General features: G+C 38.7%; 1 protein-coding gene across 3 annotated transcripts in view; it reads left to right on the plus strand.

Annotated features, from left to right (window-relative positions):
- Window positions 1–15,341, plus strand: part of NBAS (neuroblastoma amplified sequence) — a 335,385-nt gene that overhangs the window by 122,012 nt on the left and 198,032 nt on the right. For all 3 annotated transcript variants that reach the window (XM_018055620.1, XM_018055621.1, XM_018055622.1), the window contains exons 22-23: window positions 3,430–3,513; window positions 8,612–8,765. In XM_018055620.1, coding sequence (XP_017911109.1) covers window positions 3,430–3,513; window positions 8,612–8,765 — 238 coding nt within the window. The remainder of the gene's footprint in view (window positions 1–3,429; window positions 3,514–8,611; window positions 8,766–15,341) is intronic.

Consider the following 15,341-nt stretch of genomic DNA (forward strand, 5'->3'; position numbering starts at 1 on the left):
TAATCTGTAACAAGAAAGTATTCTTATTCTCACTCTCAGATCACTGAATCCATGTAAATATACCTCCTTGATGTATCTGTAATCTTTTTTATTGCTCTATTCCAATTTTGAATTTTTGTGATGCTCATGAGATCACTCTAAAAAACAGTCTTTCTGGTGTCAGTTAATTGATTTGACATATTATTTTATAGTCTGCTAAATATCAGACATCATTTTAGGCTTGAGGATGTGGCAATAGACAAAACAAGGAAAAATGCTGCCTTTAAGGAATGTATATTCTGACTGAGGAAAAACCCTATGTCTTTCTTAAATGTTATCATTTGATTTACGATAAAGAACTTAATGGTGTTTTTATAGCAAGCATCTTAAACTCCTAAAATTTTTCCAAAAATAATTTGCTTTGTATAAGCATCCTAAGAAAATCAAAGCACAGAAAGGTTTCTGTTTTTGTGTGACTGTTGAGGATCAAACCTAAGATGAAGCCTTATTTGGTAGGAGTTAGTTTCCTGATCCTACTGATGATGAGATTGGTTTTGTATCTCAGTTTAAATGTGTCCTTTAAATATGCATGCAGAAGGTCCTATTGGGGTGTCTGAATTAGAATATGAGAAGGTTCATGTTGCCCTCTGCTCGCGCACAGCCTGACCGGTGCCTGTGTCTAGCTTAGTGGCCATCTACTAGCCAGGGGTAGGCTTTGGATTCTGTCAGGTTGTGTTTAAATCCGTGGCTCTGTCATTTCTTGACTTTATGAGGAGAGGCAAGTAAACTTGGGCCTCAGGTTTCTCATTATAGTATAAGGAGGATAATACCTCTGCACTAGGTAGGACCAAGTTAGGTATTGCATATTAAACGCAGTTTATCGTGTCTGGTCCATAGTGAGAAATCAATAAATGTTAGAGGTTATGCTATTGCTGACCATCGCTAATATATTATTGTTAGTATTCTTACCATTATATCAGTGGTGATCACATAGAAACATGTAGAAACATTTAGTTGTGCTGTGCCCTGAAAATGGAGCAAAAATGCTTCATCAGCCTAAGGCTCTTTAGGCCTGCTTTTTGGAGTGAGTCTCCGAGCAGAACCTGTCTTTACTGTGTGTTTTGATAAAAATAGGCACGTTTTCTTACCCATTTCAGTTTATTGAAGGTTGACAAAGTTTTACAATTTTTTAGTCTTTTTACCAAACATTTGCCTAATAAATGTTACTTTGCTTAGAGCCCCACACCATTACTGATCATTTTTGTAGTAATCCTTATACGTAATATGTATTTTATAGAGAAAATGCAAATCTCATCTTATGATAAATTTTTCCCAGTCTTTTGGAAGACATTTTGTGTAGCTTATGTAACCATGTCTGCTTTAATTATAAAAGGCAGCAATAGTTTGCTGGATTAATTTTTTCCTTGTTTCTCAATTCATTGCTACAATTTATTCTTATCTTGGAAGAGTGAGCATTATTATCATTGTTGTATCCAAATGTTTTCTTTTCTACCTGTTCAGTGGTCTGTGATAAAGTATTAGCTACTGATGTGGAAGGAAATAAAATAGTTTTTTACTTGGTGCAAATGAAATACTGTGATTTTGGAATCTATTGTAATTAATCGTCTATACGACTCTGAAATTTAAAACCATGAAGTCACATGCCTTCAGAAATGTATCTTTGGTTTGCTAAGACATTGCATGCCAGCTAAAAAGTGGGTAAAATGCTCTTTTAAAAACAATATAATAAATTTCTTATGTATATCTAACAGGGAACTTTGACTTCAGGAAATTTGCAACAATAATAATAACTTCAACAGTCCTGTCTGACTCTTTGTGACCCATGGAATGTACAGTTTATGGAATTCTCCAGGCCGGAATACTAGAGTGGGTAGCCTATCCCTTCTCCAGGGGATCTTCCCAACCCAGACATTGAACCTGGGTCTCCTGCACTGCAGGCAGACTCTTTACCATTTGAGCCACCAGGGAAGCCCATAGATGATGCTATAGATAGATAAATCAACCCTGCTGATTTCCAGGTCTTCACAGCTTCTCTGTTCCTTGTAACCCCCCAGCAGTCTTCTGCTCCTACTACATAAAGACTAATCTACCTACCTTTTCCCTAAATGCTTAGGGAAGTATTTTTTGTGTAAGACCTGTTCCATAGCTTAGGAAGATAAGAAACTATGAAACATAATCTCATACTATACAAAAGTGCAGTCCTTTCTCTGAGGCTATGATAAATTTTAGGAAAGTACTACCATTGATACTTAAATATGAGATAAGATGTTTTATTGAACTATAAAAGCAAGGTGATTGAAATTTGTTTTTAGAATTTTTGTCTTCATTCTTAGTTCAGGATGTTTGTGTTGTTTTCATAGATTTACGGAATATTAGAGCTAAAAGTTACTTTAGTGGTTTGAAGTGTTTCACTTTAGAAAGTCATGTGCCAAGTATTGTACGGCTGGTTAAAAGACAGGTAGGCTTATGCTTTCCTTGTCTGTTCCTTCATAGCACTTTGCTCTGCTGTCTTACTTTACCATCATTACTTCATTCCTCCTTTTTAATTTATTCTTAACGCCATGCAGTCAGGACTTGTCTTTGCCTCTTACATTTTCCTTCTGTCATTTATTGGTGATATTTTTAACGTGCAGAATTATTTCTTCACTCTGATTATTAGCTGTGCCCTCTTAGCCTGGTCCCTGGTAGCTAAGCTGGTAAAGAATCTGCCTGCAATGGGGGAGACCTGGGTTCAGTCCCTGGGTTGGGAAGATCCCCTGGAGAAGGGAAAGGCTACTCACTCAGTATTCTGGCCTGGAGAATTTCATGGACTGTATAGTCCGCAGGGTTGCAAAGGGTCAGACATGACTGAGCGACTTTCACTTCACTTCTGGCTGTTAGGCTGTCCAATATGTAGCTATTTAAATTTTAAATAAAATTAATTGAAATTAAATAGTATTAAAAGTTTCTTGGTATCAGTGTCACATTTCAAGTGATCGATATGAATATATGTAGCTTAGCAGTTACTGTATTGGATAACCCAGTTAGAGAACAGTTTTGTGATCACAGAAAGTCAGGTTGTACACTTTTTGAGAGCAGGGGACCATTTATGTTAGCATTAAAAACATAAAATATGGAGTTTTGATAAATATTTTAGAATGTTTGTGTGAACGCACAGCCATACGACCTTTAGTTTTTTCTTGTTTTTTTTTTTTGTTTTGAATTTTCCTTTTCTTTTTGAACCATTTTACTATCAAAGAGAAATCAGCAGTTTTGTATTTTTTATTTGCCTATTGTATATGATATGTATCATATACTACTTAAGATACCATAAAAAGAAATCTTGGAGGTTTAAGGTTATAGGATTACTTTTGTATTGTGTTCCTTGTGTTTCCAGTCATTGAGGTAATGTGTCTTTTAAATGTATGTGCTTTTTTTTGAAATTTTAAGTTATGACGGTGATTCCTTGGTGATCGTTCCTTGGCACGAACATAAGCACCGAGATGAAGACTGGTGTGAGAAGCTGGAGTGCAGGTAAGAATGAGCCAGTGGAAGAGCTCTTCATGTCCTTGTAGGATGGATGAATAGAAGGCCCAGTGCAGGTGGTTTGTGGTGGGTGGTAGTTTATTTGATGGTGGTCCCTGCTTGAGAGTTTTAGGGACGTTAACAGCTGGACTTTACTCAAGGTATGTTAAAAAATTTAATGAAAAAATATTGAATGGCTACCAAGGAGTTATTCTACACGTGGTCCTTATGTAACAACTCTTCTCATTCTGAGGGATTCCTTTTCAGTCTTTGACATATACAGGTGTGTTTTTCATAGCTGTTATTGTGGTATGTGTGCAGTTTTGTTCTTGATTCAGTTTTAATTTTCACTGTTATAAGACTTTACCGCGGAAAGCCTTAGAACATTGAGGCATCAGGTTCTACCTAAGCGGGTGGGTGATGAGGTGTGGGGCTGAAAGCCCGTACAAGGGGCATTTGAATCCCTTTATTGCCTTACTTCTTAAAGTCAGGTAAATGCTCATTGCTCATTTTTACATTTGATATGATTCATCTTATATTTTTACATTTTTTTAAAAGCTATGTGTATGAACTGTCTGATAAACGATAAATAAAAGCCCTAAGCAGTAGTGTGATCATTGCAAGTGAATTTGGGACTTTCTTCATGTTGGCACTAATGTTGGCAGTCCTCCTTCATTTTGTATCTTTCACTGTTGATATCTGAGTGCATAGCATATCTTAACTCCTAGTTAACCTTTTTCACTCTGATGAGTTTGATTGTAATAGCAATCAGACGCCCTGTGTTTTTGCTGTTATGTGCTTTTAACTTTTTAAAAATTTTTTATTAAAGTACTGTGTAGTTGCAAATAGATTAAAAGTTTAAGATTTTCTGCAAATCTTGTTAAAAAAACAAAAACCATTCTCCTTTGTTTCCTTTTTTTTTGTATCCTGCTCTCCTGAAGCAACTACTTTGAATTCTTTTAAAGGATTGTGCTGTTATTTACTCCAGTCTCTGAGTAACAGAATCGTATAGCTACTTTTTGATGTTTTCAGTGCTGGCCATTATCTGTGGACTTGCTTCTGTGGAAGATAGTGGTTTCGTTTCTTTTGCTGCATATGCTCCTTTCCTTTTTGAGCATTTACGTGACCCCTACTCCCCTTTAATCTTTTACCATCATTTCAGTGTAATTTCACGAAAGAGTGGAGCTTGATGCATGGTATGTATCAGCCATGTTTAACTGGAAATCCACAGTTGGCATGGGTAATGAGAGATTGAAGATGGAGATCAGTTGAAAAAGGTGGGAGGTTGATGCCAGTGGATACAGTAGGAGGGAAGGTGTGTGGTCCTCACTTTAAGATGGTGCTTTTTGAGGAGAGCCCTGTTTCAGTCATATGATGCTTCCCAGTTCTCCTTAGCCTGTGCCTTTTTATGATTCTGGGAAGGAGATAAGAAGGAATAAGGGCATTTCGTCTCAGACAACAGTAAGCTAAATTGAAAGCTAAACTTGCTGTGCTGGGACTCTTAAAACTGTAAAAATGAAAAGCCAGGAAAAGGCTGACAGAAGAGAAGATGCTTTTGAAGCTGATACAAATTTTCAGGACATTTCTTTTTTAATTCATCTATTTTATTGCCTCTCCCGTACCCCCTAACCATTTCTCCCACCTTGCACCTTCCAGCTCTGGCGATTACCTCTGACAATTCTCTGTATCTGCAAGTAAGGTTATGGGATACCTTGTGGCTTTTTCATTTACAGCTGCCTGTTGAACAAAGGGGTTAGTGGGGCCTGATACTCTGTGAAGTCAAAAGTTTGCCTATGATTTATAATCCATCTTCCTTCCATACCCGAGGTTCCCCATCTATGGATTCAGCCACCCATGCGTTGCGTAGTACTGTGGTATTTACTGTTGGAAAAAAACCCTGTATGTAAGTGGACCCACACAGTTCAAACTCATGCTGCTCAAGGGTCTGCTGTAATTCTGTCCTCTGCTCGATTCAAGAATACTGAAGGAAGAAAAACATGCCATTTCTGTATGCATGAAGTGTATCATCTAGCAGGAAAGATGCTGCTGCAATAAATGACTAATGTGATGAGTGTTATGAAAGTGAAGTACAAGGGCCACTGGGAGACCCAAACTTGGTGGAGGTCAAGGAGGGTTTTCCACAGGAAGTGATGTGAAATCTGAGATTCGAAGGATGAATAAGATTTAGCTCACTGGACAGTGAGTTTGGCTTATGAGGGAAGGGAGTGTTTTAACAGAGGGAAGAACATTTGGGAGGCTCAAGGCGGGGGCCCCTTTAAGGACTGAAAATAAGATCTGTATTGTTGAAGTGTACAGGACAGAAGTGACTCTGGCACCAAGAGGAGGCTAGAATATTTTAAGGCAGATGACAGGCTATACAAATAGTCATGAGGATGATAAAATCATGTTTCTGTTTTAAAAAAGATAACTATTTCCTCGAGATAATGTGAATTCAGTTTTGACCTTGTTGCATTTGAAATGCCTCAGAGCAAATAGAAGGACAATTTTGGTGCTTTCAAGTGAAGTCTGGATTACGGGTGAAAATATGGTGGTGAATTTATATTGCAGAGTCTACCAGGAGACCTAGAGAGAATATGGTGAGAAGACAGGAGAGCTGGAGAATTTGGAAGAGGCAGTATTTAACAGTTGGCTCTGGGAGGAGAGTCTGGCAGAGATAACTGTGAAAAGGAGCAGCCAGAAAGATGGGACATGCGTGATTTGACAGTATGGCATAATGGTATGGCATGCTGGAATGGAAGACAAGCATGTTTCTAGAAGGATAAAATGTTCAAATTCACAGTGCTGAGAGGGCAGTAAGTTAAGGACTGAAAAAAAAAAAAATCAAAGGAACTCTTAAGTTGCTTGTGGGTGTTTTTCCCCTGAAATGGGAAGATTTCAGGAGATGGGGTGTGACTTTTATGTGTCAGAGATGAGGAGAAATCACCGGTCAGATGTTAACGACAGTTGTGAAACTAGTTAAATGACTGCCCAGTTGTAACTGCAGTAGGTTGTCTAAGGCATGTGGATAGAACACCCAAATATTTGTGAGCTTTGGGTATGGTCAGATACTAGAACAGCTAATAATTCCAATGGAAAAGATACCTAAGTAAATAAAAGTTAAACATCTGCTCTGTGCCAGACAATAGTCTCTGCATATTTTATTTATATTAATTTGAAAATTCTTGCATGGTATTATTCCCCATTCTTGATATGAATAAAATGAATCTTAGACTAGTTTTAACTAATTTTTGCAAGATTTCACAGCTTTCAGTAATAGAATTGCATTTCAGTGCTGACTCCAAAGCACATTCCCTTATATTAGTAATAATTGTACCACTTGTTATTTACTGACTTACTCTAGGGACTTCACTAGTGGCTCATTGGTAAAGAATCTGCCTGCAATGCGGGAGACCTGGGTTTGATTCCTGGGTCAGAAAGATCCCCTGGAGAAGGGAATGGCAACTCACCCCAGACTTACTTTAGATGAATGAATATCCCTAATGGAACATGGTCTTTCCCCCTATTTATATCTGAAATATCTTAGTTTAAGTTGTTATTTTTTTCTTTTTTAGTTCTTAACCATTGAAGGGAATTGGCCAGCATCATCCTCGTAAAAACGCCTCATAATTCATGATCCCTGTGATGTTTTCCCTGTGTGCCTTCCTTTAATGTTGTTTCTTTTCCCCTCCTGTTGGCAGGTAGTATAGAGTAGTTCCTAATTTTGCAAATATCAGTGCATTACTATGTTGCTGATACCTACTAAAGTTATATTAGCAACATAAATAAGACATCTTTCTTCTTATTTTTATGAAGTTGGGAAACAAGGCTTCTTAATTTACATTTGGCTCAGAATCACCTTTGGGTGTCTTTACTAAACGAGGTCTGGCTGGCCACCACAGTCATTGCAATTTAGCTGGCCTGTGGCAGGTATGCCGCCGTGTGCATTTTAAAGCTACCCAGGGTGAGTCTGATTTTTCTTAATACTTGATTGATTTGGGGCATAACTTTTTGTTTACTGTCTATTCTGATTTTTTTTTTTTTTAATTGGGAGAACTAATAGGAGATGATACCACCCTTATGGCAGAAAGTGAAGAGGAACTAAAAAGCCTCTTGATGAAAGTGAAAGAGGAGAGTGAAAAAGTTGGCTTAAAGCTCAGCATTCAGAAAACAAAGATTATGGCCTCTGGTCCCATCATTTCATGGAAAATAGATGGGGAAGCAGTGGAAACAGTGTCAGACTTTATTTTGGGGGGCTCCAAAATCACTGCAGATGGTGACTGCAGCCATGAAATTAAAAGACGCTTACTCCTTGGAAGGAAAGTTATGACCAACCTAGATAGCATATTGAAAAGCAGAGACATTACTTTGTCAACAAAGGTCGGTCTAGTCAAGGCTATGGTTTTTCCTGTGGTCATGTATGGATGTGAGAGTTAGACTGTGAAGAAAGCTGAGTGCTGAAGAATTGATGCTTTTGAACTGTGGTGTTGGAGAAGACTCTTGAGAGTCCCTTGGACTGCAAGGAGATCCAACCAGTCCATTCTAAAGGAGATCGGTCCTGGGTGTTCTTTGGAAGGAATGATGCTAAAGCTGAAGCTCCAATACTCTGTCTCATGCGAAGAGTTGACTCATTGGAAAAGACTCTGATGCTGGGAGGGATTGGGGGCAGGAGGAAAAGGGGACGACAGAGGATGAGATGGCTGCATGGCATCACTGACTCGATGGACATGAGTTTGAGTGAACTCCAGGAGTTGGTGATGGACATGAGTTTGAGTGAACTCTAGGAGTTGGTGATGGACAGGGAGGCCTGGCGTGCTGTGATTCATGGGGTCACAAAGAGTTGGACATGACTGAGTGAACTGAACTGAACTGAACTGAATAGGAAACCAAAGCATCCCGTGAATTTCCCATTTATCTTGTGTGCCCATGCATATAGGAAAACACGCACAAACACACCCTCCCACAAGTGTGTCCATACATACGTACATACATACATCCTGCCAGTCTTAGTAACTGCTCTCTCCCCATCTCTGTCTCCCTCTTGTCTCTCATAAGCTCATTTTCCCCAGCATTTCAGCCAGTTATTAATTGTTCTTTCTGTGCTCTGCAGAATGGTGGTTGAGCCGAGTCTTCCAGATGAAAGTGAGTTCCTATACACTGCACAGCCCGAGCTGCTGAAGTACCGGAGCTCCCGGCTGGCAGTGGAGGAGGTGATGGACTGGTACCGGAGCAGAGCGGAGGAAATAGAACATTACGCCCGGCAGGTGAGGCCGCAGTGCTGTGTCAGATGCTCCGCATTCAGTGTGTGTTCTGGCTGCAAATAGCAGAGCCAGAGATCATGTGCACAGTTTGCAAGGGGTGTAATGGGTATTTCTCAGTGTCTGTTCCTTTATTCTTTGCCTCAGAAGCTTTTGTGTGTTTTTTGTTTTTGATTCCTTAAGAGCAAACACATACAAGAAAAGTTGTTAAAAAGTCTTTCTTTATAAAGTATAAGCTGCACAGTATGTACACACTGTTACAGATTTTCCATTTAAGCTTAATAGACTTCATAGCATTTTAATTTAAAAGATTTTTTATCAACATTGAAATGCTTGATCAGTCCCCTGTCACGTTGCAGAAATGTAGTTGATGATGACTTTGCTTTTCAGGAACCCTGTTTGAACTTTTGTTTCTAATGCTTCTCTGAAATCCAAGACATAATTTCTCTGTTTCCCATGAAGCTGAGATGTGTCCCAGCTTCATCAGAGAGGGGTGTGGAAGAGAGAGATGAGGGTTGTACCAAAGCTTGTGAGTTTATGAAGGTTGTTCAGTCGTGTCTGACTTGTCGTGACTCCGTGGACTGTGGCCTACCAAGCTCCTCTGTCCATGGAATTCTCCAGGCCAGAATACTGGAGTGGGTAGCCATTCCCTTCTCCAGAGGAATCTTCCCGGCGCAGGGATCAAACCCAGGTCTCCCTCATTGCTGGCGGATTCTTTAACTACTGAGCCACTAGGGAAGTACCGAAGCTTAGGAGATCTAAAAGAGAATCTCTTCCTCTAATAGACCTGGTCACTCTGGATCTGCTCGCTGCCTACCTTTCCAGTACCTTGGTTCTTTTAGGGGCTTAGATCTTACTAGAGTCAGTGATAACAAAGAAAATCATCCAGGAGAGACCATTAAAAATTCCGCGAATTGAATTCTCTGCAAATGGAAGCAAAAGTTGTCTTCATCCTGGTGGAGAGAAGTTGACAGTTCGGAGTAAAGAATGGCAGGATGCCCCTTGAAATCTCATCCAGGGTCTGGCCAGTGGGTGTCTTTTTCATTCTACTTGTAGTCTTGGCTTTGGACTTCCTGTCCTAAGATCAGGTTTTCATTTGAAGGAACATTCCAGAAGGTCTGAAGAGCAGTTGCACTGTAGGAAGGAAGAAACCCTTTCATTTAAACTTCTAGTCAGTGTATCTGGCATGGCCCTGTGTCTCCATTTGATAGCCTTCTTGAATTTCTGCTTAGTCTAATTCGTGTTTTTAATATTCATAGAATTGAAGATGAATTGTTTTCTGGAGCTGATGGGATTATTATAGATCCAGCTTTTTCGAGGGGGGCCAAGAATATATATGATTGACTTTTTCAGGTTTTTGAAGATGACTGAGGACATTTGAAAATGTTTAGAATTCTAGATACCAGAATGAAAAGAACCAGATGAAATCCAGGTCTCTGTGCAATCTTTCTTATGAAGTCCATATAAATGTGGACAGTTGCACACATCTTAATGACTGAAAGCAAGATAAATTAATCTAAAGTAGTTCTCAATTCTCAGATCCATAGTATTTTTTTCTATAGCCACTATTTTGTAATACTTCCTTGTTATCCTGATGTGAGAATCATGGACATATCTCATTTACATAAACAGTCTCCAAAAAATTAACACAGTGACTTAACTGTGATAAATAAAATCTATAAATGCTTCATCATGAGTACACTAAAAAAAGTGACTTAAGTCTGTGAGAAATCACTTTGAACAAGACAGCTGACATTTGCTGATAGATTGAGGGGTATTGCTGAATTAAACATCACAAATGGAATGTGATCAACTCATGGTAATTTTTTTTTTTTTCAGGATATTTGAGAAGGCAGGCAGGAATTAGGGCGAGGTGGTTGTATAGGACTTCCCTGCACACTTTGGGATGTCTGGCCTCCTGGCTTCCACCCATTTAATGGTACAAGTTCCACTGATACTTAGGAAAGGCAGAACTGCCTCCTAAGTTTCAGAACACCCCCTGGTGGACAGTACTGCTCCCGTTAAAAACTGTAGTCTTAGACCAATATCCTGCATCTGTAAATGACCAGTTCATAGGGGTCAGGTTAAGCAAAGGCCTGATTACTTTGCTGATTCAGGAGAAACTCAACCTGGTAATAACTGATGAAAGTTATCAAGTGAGTTGAAGAGGTGCAATTTTTGTAGTTTGTATAGGCAAATGTAGGTTGTATACCATGTAGATAGATCCCTTTTAAGAACAGAGTCATCATTTGATTTACGGGAATTTATAAATACCTATGGTTGACTGTTGTCTCTGGCTTACAAGAAAAGGGATCTTGTTTGAACCAGTTTTGTTGGAGTGCTTTGTGGTTTTTAGCTGAACTTCTAGATGTAACACTTATTTCTTGCCTTTTTGAAAGTGGCCATTGTTTTGAGCATGAGGTGATATCTCACTGTGGTTTTGATTTGCTTTTGCCTAATTTTAATGATTTTCAACATCTTTTCACATGCCTGTTGAGCATCTGTGTCTTCTTTGGAAAGTGTCTGTTCAGCTCCTATGCCTGTTTTTTAATCGTGTTTTTGTTTTTTGTGGTGATTTGTATGAGTTCTTTATATATTCTGGATATTAATCCTTTATCAGATAAATGATTTGCAAATACCTTCTCCCATTTGGTAGGTTGTCTCTTCATTTTGCTGATGGTTCCCTTTGCTTGCAGAGATCTTTAGTTTTGTTATAGTTCCACTAATTTGTTTTCTGTCTTGTTTCCCTTGCCTGAGGATAGATCTAGAAAGATTTTGCTAGACTGATATCAAAGAATGTTCTGCCTCTGTTTTCTTCTAAAGGTCTTAGAGTTTCAGGTCTTACATTCAAGTCTTTAATCCATTTGAGTTGATTTTTTTGTATGGTATGAAATAATAGTCTTACTTTCATTCTTTTGCATGTGGTTGTCCAGTTTTCCCAACACCATTTATTAAAGAGACTGTCCTCTCTCCATTGTATGTTCTTTGCTTCTTTGCCATAAATTAATTGCCCATGTATATGAGGGTTTATTTCTAGACTCTCAATTCTGTTTTATTGATTTGTATGTCTGTTTTTCTGCCAATACCAATTTTAGTGTTTAATGACTGAAATTAGTGTTGCAAAATATTTATTCAGGGGTTTTAAAAATAGCACTAACAAAGGAGAAGACCTATACTGGAATGCAAAATAAATTATTTTTTACACTTATCTTCTTTATTTCGTTGTTTTATTAATAATTTATTTTTTAGAGACATTTTTGGTTTATAGAAAAATTGAATAGAAAGTAGAGTTGCCATTAACTCCCCTCATCCCCTCACCCATTCACTAGTTATCTCTGTTATTAACATCTTTCTTTTGAGTGATATGTTACAATTGATGAACCAAGATGTCTTGGTGGGCAGGTGGATAAATACAGTGGTACATCCACACAGTGAACTATTACTCAGCTCTAAAAGAGAGGTGAGCAATCAGGTCATGAAAAGCAGTGGAGAAACCTAAAATGCATATTCTGAGTTAAAGAAGCCAGTCTGAAAAGGCTACATACTATTTGATACTGGTTGTGTGACATTCTGGAAAAGGCAAAATGATGGAGGCAGTAAAAAGTTCACTGCTTGCCAGAGGTTGGTGGTGGAGGGATGAATAGACAAAACACAGAAGATTTTCAAGGCAGTGAAAATACTCTCTGCGTTACCATAATGATGGGTATCTGGCATACATTTGTCCGAATCCACAGAAGGGAAACACCAAGGGTGAACCCTCATGTAAACGGTGAATGCTGAGTGATAATAGTGTATGAATATACGTTCATTGACTGTAACACACTTCCATGGTGGGGAATATCAATGCAGGAGGCTGTGTATGTGTGAGGGCAGGGTTAATGTGGGCTGTCTCTGTACTTCTGCTCATTTTTGCTGTCAACTTACAACTGCTCTAAACCATGAAGTCTATCTATTAAAAACAAAAGCGGAAAAAAAAATAGCAGTTTTTGAAATATAAAATTTTGAAGTCTAATTATAATTTCTAGACCTCTTGATTTCTGTTTTAGTGATTAAGAATAATTATAAAGAGAAGAAAGTGATTTGGTGATGCTTTATTTAGTTGGCTGTGTAGTTTTCTTTCATCCTTTTAGTTATTTAGAAATGCTCATAATTGAGATACTGTTCTTTAGCTTTGTTTTATGTATCGATGTTTCATGTGGTTTGTGCTGTAATTGAAGTGGTATCTGACACAGTTTTATCTTTTTCAATTTTAGAGATTTAATTGATATAGGACTACTTCTTCCTTTGTGCCTATTTGGCTTTTGAAAACTTGTTTGTTGGTTTACGAAAATGTGTACATTTAGTGGTAACATTTATCTAGTAAGGCCTTGTGGTATAATTATGTGGTATAATTATGTAAGTTGTGGTAGATCCTGCTTTAAGGTGTCAATAATTTGATTTTCAAACATTTTTACTTTGGTAAATATTTTAGAAAGCAACCAATTCAGAGTTAATATTAGAAACCCAGATCTGGATCACAGAACGGGTTAGTTTCAGGTTGCTGATGTGCCGCACGTTCAAGCATGTCAAAGTTGTGCTTGGACAAAGTTGCATCGTGTGTATCAGGTTTCTTCACACCTTCTGAGATTTTTTGAGTATTTTTTTTTTAATTGGTATACAGGTAGATGTGGCCTTTCTCACATTAAAATGTGCTTTTGTTGGGGTATTGCCAGATCCCTTCTCTTTTGCCGTATGCCTTCTCTATTGATAGTTTTCTGCCTTATCTTTATTTGCACCACTCTTTTCAGTTGAACATGCAGTTCTTCTTCTTCTTCTCATTTTTTAACTTCGTATCTGTCAACTCCTGAGTCTTAGAAGGGCTTTGGGTGGATCTGTGATACTGCTTGGAGTTTTTTCTCTGTACTGTGACTGTTTCCTCTCCCCCTTTTTTGCTCTTTTCTCTCACCAATGCATCCCTCATTATTTTCAGCAATGACTGTGCTTTGTATTTCATGGAGAAAGTTGAGAAATTATTTGCATTTGCCCTATTCTTTCCAGCTTTCTCAGAGGAAGAGGTCCCTCTTCTTTCATTTTCTGGAACTTCTTTCCTCCCCTGTCCTCTAGGTCCTACAATCCCCACTCGCTGCTCAGGATTGTACCAGCTTCACTTTCTCTCTCTGTCCTCTTATCTTCAACCTCTGGTCTATTACCCACCTTCTCCCCCTGACCTTTTTTAAACATAAAGTTCAAGTCATTACTATTTTGTATGTATATATTCTTCCTGGCTTCTGTTTTAGCTGTCTTCTTTCCATCACAGCTCGACTCAGACACAGCCGCTCTGCTCCTGGTAATCACTTTCTCAGTGTTTGCTCCTCATTTCCCTGGTGTTGGCTGCTCCTGCCACTCCATGGAAATACCATCAGTAAGGCACTCTGTTAGCCTTTTAATGGCAGATGCCCTTCATTTGTTGTTCAACATCATTGTCCTTTGACACCACTGCCCCTTCTGCCCTGCGTTGTCTTCCCCTTAGGCTTCTGTGATATCATTTCACTCTCTTCTGTGTCTTTGTATGAGCCATTCACAATCCTCTCCTCCATGTGGCTCAGGGTCTTTGACTTGTCCCTTAAATATTGCTGTCCCCTGGGGGCTATTTTTGTCACTAGTGGAGAGTCTTCTGATGCTAGTAATCACTGTTCTCCTAACTAGTTTTCTTATTTTGGTCCAGTCCATTTCTAGTTCATTCATATTTCACTTGTCATTAATTCAATAAACACTTACTGAATATTCTTTCCAAAGTATAGGCCTGTTTATGACATGCTTCGGTCAAAAATCCTTCAGATTTGCATTTCAATATAAACTGCAAACTCCTTAGCTTAACGAATGATGTTCTTTTTTATCCGTCTCTTCCCAGCTACTCTAGCCTTGTTTTTCATCCTTCGCTTCATACCTTTTCTTTTTTTTTCAGTTTATGAACCTGATTGTGCTTCCACAGCACTCATGCATCTCCCCCTTTCATGCTGATCTCCTGCCCTTCTTCTTTCTTCACTCACTGATATCCACTGATTCTTTAAAACTCATTTTAAGTGGTCTCTCCTCTGGGAGGCTTTATGACTCTCAGGGTGGGCTGCATGCCCTCTTCTTTGAGATCCCAGACAGCCTCACTCCACTTCAGTCATTAATTTACCAGATTGTGTTTCCCTATGAGACGGAGATATCTTTGAAAGAAGAGACCTCATCTTACTCAGTTTTATGTTCCTAACATTTAGAATGGTACTCAGTTCCTAGTAGGTCCTCAGTAAATAATCGTTATCCTAGGAGTAAAAGAGTAAGTAAGGAGCAGTGTAAGGCACTATGGGTTAAGGCAGCATTAGATGATTTTGCTGTCAATGAGAATATGTCATTTTATAAATCTGATTAGGTGATGGGAGTGAAATTGCTGTATGTTGAGCATCTATAGGACAATTGTTCTTTGTCTTGCTCTAAGAAGGTCTAAATAGTTGTATGCTGCTACTGCTAAGTCGTTTCAGTCCTGTTCGACTCTGTGTGACCCCATAGATGGCAGCCCACCAGGCTCCGCCGTCCCTGGGAGACGTCCCAGGCAAG

This window comes from Capra hircus, chromosome 11 (genome assembly GCF_001704415.2).
Source record: "Capra hircus breed San Clemente chromosome 11, ASM170441v1, whole genome shotgun sequence".
In the NCBI taxonomy this organism is placed as follows: Eukaryota; Metazoa; Chordata; class Mammalia; order Artiodactyla; family Bovidae; genus Capra; species Capra hircus.